The 7,180-nt window shown below is 34.2% G+C and overlaps 1 protein-coding gene across 1 annotated transcript; it reads right to left on the reverse strand.

The window, feature by feature from the left end:
• Nucleotides 1-954: 954 nt before the first annotated feature.
• LOC110898842 (violaxanthin de-epoxidase, chloroplastic) lies at nucleotides 955-6,811 on the reverse strand. Its single transcript, XM_022145688.2, has 6 exons — nucleotides 6,662-6,811; nucleotides 4,872-5,148; nucleotides 4,450-4,616; nucleotides 3,470-3,566; nucleotides 2,010-2,401; nucleotides 955-1,575 (listed from the first exon to the last, which is right to left on the reverse strand). The coding sequence occupies exons 2-6, from the start codon at nucleotides 5,127-5,129 to the stop codon at nucleotides 1,062-1,064; spliced, it is 1,428 nt and encodes a 475-aa protein (XP_022001380.1). The 5' UTR covers nucleotides 5,130-5,148; nucleotides 6,662-6,811; the 3' UTR covers nucleotides 955-1,061.
• Nucleotides 6,812-7,180: the final 369 nt, after the last annotated feature.

Raw genomic sequence — 7,180 nt, forward strand, 5'->3', positions numbered from 1 at the left:
GGACAATATTTATTATTAATTATAATTGTTTTTATATAAATTTATATTTATTTATATTAATTATAATTGTTTTTTCTATATAAATTTTATATCACACACACATATGTATATATTATATAAAGTTAGTTTTATCACAACATATTTAATAATTAATATTTATTATTCTATATAAACATTAATATATTTGACATATTAAATAATAATTATATGATAATAGGCTGGTTTTGACTCGCGAGCCGGCTCGAGTTCGATAAGTAAAGCTCAGACCCGTTTACTAAACGATCTTATTTTTAGGCTTGGGCTCGTTTAAGCTCCGCTCGTTTCGAGCTTTTTTCGAGCCGATCTCGAGTAGTTCACGAGTAGCTTGGCTTGTTTACACCCAATCGTTATTGTAAAATCCGCCAAAATCGGATATCCGAAACCCGACCCGGATTGTGAACCAGACCTTCATTGAGCGGGTCGGGGTGTGACAGTTATAACCCAACAAGCAAAACCATAGATCATGAACCAATACAATATTTTCATAAACAGACTAACTATCGAATTGGTAAGGTCTACTATCCCGACTATTTTAAAACCGGGTGATGTTATAAATAATTTAAAAATAAAAAGAAATAAAAAAAGTGAAAGGCATACAGAAAAATCTATATATATGTTATATAACCAAATACATAAATGCTTTTAATACAACTAAAATGATGGCTCAACTAGTAGAAGCTCTGAACTTTCAAACAAGGTCCTGTCCTGTCTATCAAATCAATGCCAAACATAATAACTTTAAGATGAAAATGACATCATTTGTAAACTCTATAAATTAGAATTGACATCATTTTTTATACAATAAAGTGACAAGTAAACAGGTAACAAGTTATGTCGCAACCCTACTTTTCTAAAAAAATAACTTCTTTTCTCAACTTGAAATTTTTATACAATAGGATACTAATTACGCTTAAATCGGGTTCAAAAAAATAACTTCTTTTCCCAACTTGAATTTCTGTATATACACATACATAAATGTTTATATAGTTTCTTGCACCTCACGTAATCGAAAACCGAAAATTCTATCTCAACTTCCTAATCGGTAACGCCCCCCCAAACAATTTTTCAACTTCAGTAGCTTCCATTTGAAGATCATCTAAAAGTTCTTTCTCTTCTTTACTCAACTCCTTAAGAAAATATTCTTCATCTTGTTGCAACTCTTTGAACCCTTCGAGTAACCGTTGAAACAAACTCACTTCAGTGTCTCGAACCTTAACCACTTCTTTCTCGACTTCTTTCTCCACTTCCTCGGCTTCTTTTATGATGAACTTCTCGCCCTCTTCGGCTTTCTTTTCAAGTCTCTCCACCAAAGGTGGTTCTGGGCCACATGTGTTGTCGGTAGTTGTGAAAGTTTCAAAGGTGCGGCCCACGCTTTGGGCTGCGGCTTGTAAGCGTGGGATTATGGTTTGTGGTAATTTTGAGCTTCTTGTGTAGATCACGGCCCCACCGTATCCGTCCCATGCGTCGTTTCTTCCACGGTAGTATACGAATATGTAGTCGTCGGGTTTGTTGTCCGTTTGGGCAGATAAGATGTACCTATCACGTGTAGTTTTGATTTTTGAAGTCCGGTCGACTAGTTTTGGTGTTGGTACAGAGGTGCCAGTTTCAACCCGTTTCTCAGAAACTTCGAGTTTTGTTTTATTTGGTCAAAATGGTGAAAAAAGCTAATTTAAAAAAAGTGAATAAAACGAGTCAAACGGGTCAAAAGTCAAATAATGTACTTTCATGCATAAAATCCTACTAGATCATTTAGAATATTATTAAAATTGTATAACTTTAGTAATTATAACATACTACTAATATTATATAAAAATACAATCAAAATGTTTCATCACAAAATTTTCTTGGTCAACCCAAATCGACTCATACCAAAAACTTATCTGTTTTGACCCAAACCCATTTTGACCCATTACCCGACCCACCCATTTTCCACCTCACACGGGAAAAAAAAAACGAATGAAACTAGTTACCAGTCATCTTGATAGTGAAGGAACTCATTGTCATGGTTATAAAGAGCTGCAGGAAGATTCGGATCTTGCACAAACGTTTGCACAGCAGACCGCGTAAAGAATCCGCCATCTGGCGTTTTTATGCGCCAGGTCAGATTCCCGACAAGTTTATCACCTTCCATGTGGAACTCATGCAGTTGACAATCAAAGATATCAAAGGTTGGATTTAAACCACTTGTGATATACCATTTCCCACTAAAATCTTTCATATTGAAGCTTTTGACCAATGCACTTGGATCCGGGACCGGAAATTCACCCACGTCGGATTTACGTGGCACACATTTGTTGCGTGAAACCGCACATTCGTTGAATTGATCCACCACACTGTTTTCGAACAAGTCACCGCATTTTATCTGCACAAAAGTTCAAGAAACTGTAAAACTCAAGACTTTTCAAGCACATAGTTGTCAATAGCGATCGCTATAGCGCGCTACGTAGCATATAGGTCTAGTGTCGCTATTCGGGTTGTAGCTATGGATAGCGAGAATAGAGACCCTTTATTATTATTATTTTTTTGTTTTCTTTTAATAGAAATAGCAATTAAATATAGCTATAATAAGCTGGGATTTTAGGTATTTGTTAAATCTACATGTAAAATAGCATATATACCAGGGTACATGTAATATAGCATATATACCAGGGTATTTTGATATAATATACATATAAAATCTTTTAATTATTTTTTTCTAGTGTATTCGCTATCTATAAAATAGCCGCTCGCTATTTATCGTTATTCGCTATGTAGCATATAGGTACCTTATCGCTATTTTTCGCTATTCGCCATTAACAACTATGTTCAAGCATAATATAAAGAGCTACCAAGATTAGGGCTTGCAAACGAACCGAACGTTTAGTGAACAGGTCGTGAACAGTTTGGTGGGAAATGGGAAGTTCGTTTGTGTTCGTTCATTTAATAAATGAACAAACACGAACAAGAAATTTAGCCTGTTTAGTTAAACGAACGAACATGAACAGAGGCCCCGTGCGTTCATTTATGTTCGTGAACGTTCGGTAACGTGTTCAGTTGTGTTCTTTAACGTTTGTCGTTTGGTAACATGTTTGTTATTTTAAATACTTCCGAATTCTACCAAAAAATATTGAATAAATATTAGCGTTCGCTTATGTTCATAAACAATTATTTGTATTCGTTTGTGTTCATGAACGTTTGTTTGTGTCCGTTTTACTTCGTTTGTTTGTGTCCGATTTTTTTCAAAAAATATTATAAAAAGCTATGCAATAATATATTATAACAAAAGTAATATTATTACAATATCTTTGGGTAAAACAATTTAGGAAGTTGTATGCATCGAGTATAAAGTATAAACTTTGGGTTACTTTCAACCCGTATGTGTGACCGGTTTGATCCATTTAACCGTTGACTCGTTCATACAAGAAAAAAATTTGGCCGTTAAATTTTTTACCTGGCATTCGGTCTCATCAGGTCGGTTGTTGCAAGTTTGGAGACATGCAATATTTGCTGCACACGATGGGTTTGCTATACATTTTGCAAGTTCAATCCTGTAACGAGAACAATCTCTTAATAGCTTACATACTAAAACCGTTTTTGGTTAACTTAATTGCATATTTAGAGTTAAATCATAAAAAGAGGTAAGTAGATGCGGAAAATAGGCGCAGATAACGGGTCAAATCGAATAACTTTTTGGCACGGGTTGGATTGATCTGAAATGTTTTTTGTCCAATATTTTTAATTATTAATAAATAGTTAGTAGGATTTAAACACTTTTAAAACTTGGTTACTATTCTGTGAAATATTCCCTTAAATTTATATTATTTTAAGAGTAAAGTACACGGATGGTCCCTGTGGTTAACCAAAAGTTTGGATTTGGTCCCTAGCTTTCCAAAAGTACACGGATGGTCCTTGTGGTTTGCATTTTCTAACGCAGACCGCAGTTAGTCCCCAGCCAGCAAATCAAAAGGTTTTAGCACGTCTAGCCAGCAAATCTAAAGGTTTTAGCATGTCCAAGTTAGGGACTAAATGCGTTACAAAGTGCAAACCACAGAGACCATCCATGTACTTTTGGAAAAAGTTGGGGACTAAATGCGTTACAAAGTGCAAACCACAGGGATCGTTCGTGTACTTTTCGAAAGCTAGGGACCAAATCCAAAATTTTGGTTAGCCACGGAGGTTTTATGCATTTAATTACATATTGGAAGATTTTCGCCCCGTCTGGCCGTTCGACCCATTTCCTTTAAACCTATTTCCTTTTTTATTTAACCGCTTGACCCGTTAAGATACAAAAAATTAATCCAAATCGACCCCTACTTATAAGTAAATAAACCAAAATTTCCACATCTACCATAACCATTTAATTTTACAAATATATGGCATTTCAAATGCTAACATCTAAAACTTGCATTTACTAAAATAGTTCAAGAGTACCTGCATTCTTTGAGTAAGCAAGTACAAGTTTTTAGAGCATCGACAGCGTCAACATTTGGAATGACGACGAACGTGCAAACCAATATGATCGCCAATTGTATGAATTGTCGCCATTGGTTTTGAAGAATCAGAGTCACACCCCTTCTAAGATCAAATCTTTCTATTGCCTTCAAACATAAAGATTTCAAAATTTAGAGTATATAAGAAGAAAGAAAGCCTAACAATCGTTTGGATGCGTTTTTTTCCCCTTCAAAATGATCGGTTAATTATTGCAACTTCAAGTAGCAATAACTAGATTTTAGTAAATAGTACCGATTATTCAATAATCAGGTTGAAAACGCACATCCAAACACTCCCTTAATGTTGCGTCAATAAACGAAAGGTGAAGGACCGATAACCACGAGTTATATAATAAATGTCACCTTAAACGCATTGATGCTAGAAATTGGAGATTTCTCCTTGAAATGTGACAACGGAATCAAACGATTCATCTTATAAGATCTAAACAACTGGAAACATTTATAATGTCTGTTATTAGATCGAACTTTCATCATAACTATACTGGAAGAAGTTGATCCAATCCTGTGGGTCCGCTCGTGGCATGCTGATCTGGCATACAAATTAACGGTTTCCTCTTTGCAGAGAAATACAGTGTGCAACGAAAGAGCCATAGTCGGCATGATGACTTCCAAACACAACCTGAAAATCGTTTCATACGTTCGTTGAGGTCGTTATCGAGATAGAAGCATCAAATTAGTCATTTTTTAATCATGATTTTTGAATATAATTCACATTACAATCACTCAACCGTACTCGAATAATCAAGAAAATCCATAAACAAAAACGAATGAAAGAAATGTTCAAGAAATTACAGAGTATGAATCAAATGAACTACTTTGCAGCTTCAAAAGTGTGAAAAATGTGACCTTTTTTGAATCTTATCCACATTACACTCACTTAACCATACTTGAATAATGAAGAAAACCCGTGAAGCTACAGTTAATCAGTACAAAGTTCAACCCATTTCAAACCCTAATTACTATCAAAACCATGATTAAATGTTCAAGAAACAACATATTACAGAACAAACAATAGATTATGAATCAAATGAACTACGTTGAAACTTCAAAATGGTTAAAAATGTCAACTTTCTTTATTTTTTCGTCATTGGGAGCAGAACTACTTCATAAATCATGATTCTTGAATCTTATCCACATTACAACCATTCAACCATACCTGAATAATTAAGAAAATCCATGAAGCCCATGAACTTTTAAATTTTTTTATAATTAGATGAAACAATTTGTCATTTGGAGCATAACTACTTCATGAATCTTGAATCTTATCCACATTACAACCATTTAACCATACTTTAATAATCAAGAAAACCCATGAAGCTACAATGAATCGTTACAATGCTCAAACCACTGCAAAGCCTAATTACTACTACTCTAAGACCCATGATTAAATGTTCAAGAAACAATAGATTATGAATCAAATGAACTACTTTGCAGCTTCAAAATGGTGAAAAATATGAACTTTCTCATTCTCTCTAACCCCCCCCCCCCCCCCCCCCCGGTTTTCGAAGGCAAGCTTCGCCACTGAGCATAACTACTTCATAAATCATGAATCTTATCCACAATACAACCATACTCTAATAATCAAGAAACCCCATGAAGCTACAATGCTCAACCCCTAAATACTCTAAAACCCATAATTAAATGTCCAAAAAAAACAACAAATTTTGAATCAAATGAACTACTTTGCAACTTAAAAATGGTGAAAAATATGAACTTTTTCATTCTCTCTACAATTTGTCATTGGGAGCATAACTACTTCATAAATCATGAATCTTGAATCTTATCCACATTACAACCATAATCTAATAATCAAGAAAACCCATGAAGCTACAATTCTCAACCCCTAATTACTCTAAAACCCATAATTAAATGCCCAAAAAAACAACAAATTTTGAATCAAATGAACTACTTTGCAACTTAAAAATGGTGAAAAATATGAACCTTTTCATTTTCTCAATTAATAGATAAAACACATTATCATTAATAGCATGTATTCTTGAACTTTATCCACATTACAACCATTTAACCATACTCAAATAATCAAGAAAACCCATGAAGCTGCAATAAATCAACACAATGCTCAAACCCATGATTAAATGTTCAATTAAGAAACAACACATTACAGAAGTTACCTGTTTGATGGTATGATACTGAAAGCTTAAAATCAGCTTGCACTTTATGATGATGATGATGTATGTATGTATGGGTTGTCAGTTTCAAACATTGTAATATTGAAGAGGGTATATAGTTTATATAATATTTGGATATTTGATAGTTGTAGAAGAAGGAAGGGGTGTCTTATCCCAAAAGTGGAACAAATATTTGTGGTGGGTAAAATTCACTCAATCCTATCTTGTATCTAGGTTGCAAAATTCATTTTGAAGATATATTTCGAAAACGTGTCTTTGCTTCGGATCCAAAAACAAGTGGCATTTCATTCGGATGTTCAGTCCGGTTTAGAAAAAAAGTTATGGTTTTGGTTGGTTGAGTTGGTCGAATCTGCCGGCTTTTACGGTTTATAAGTTCAGTTTTTCACGTCACGTATGCGTCACATAATTTCAAATGACGTGAATCTATCTACTATAATAAAAGAAACCAACTTTTGGACACGTGTCATTCATTGAATGTATCCTCAAATCTATACTTATCTT

Source organism: Helianthus annuus, chromosome 13 (genome assembly GCF_002127325.2).
Source record: "Helianthus annuus cultivar XRQ/B chromosome 13, HanXRQr2.0-SUNRISE, whole genome shotgun sequence".
NCBI lineage: Eukaryota > Viridiplantae > Streptophyta > Magnoliopsida > Asterales > Asteraceae > Helianthus > Helianthus annuus.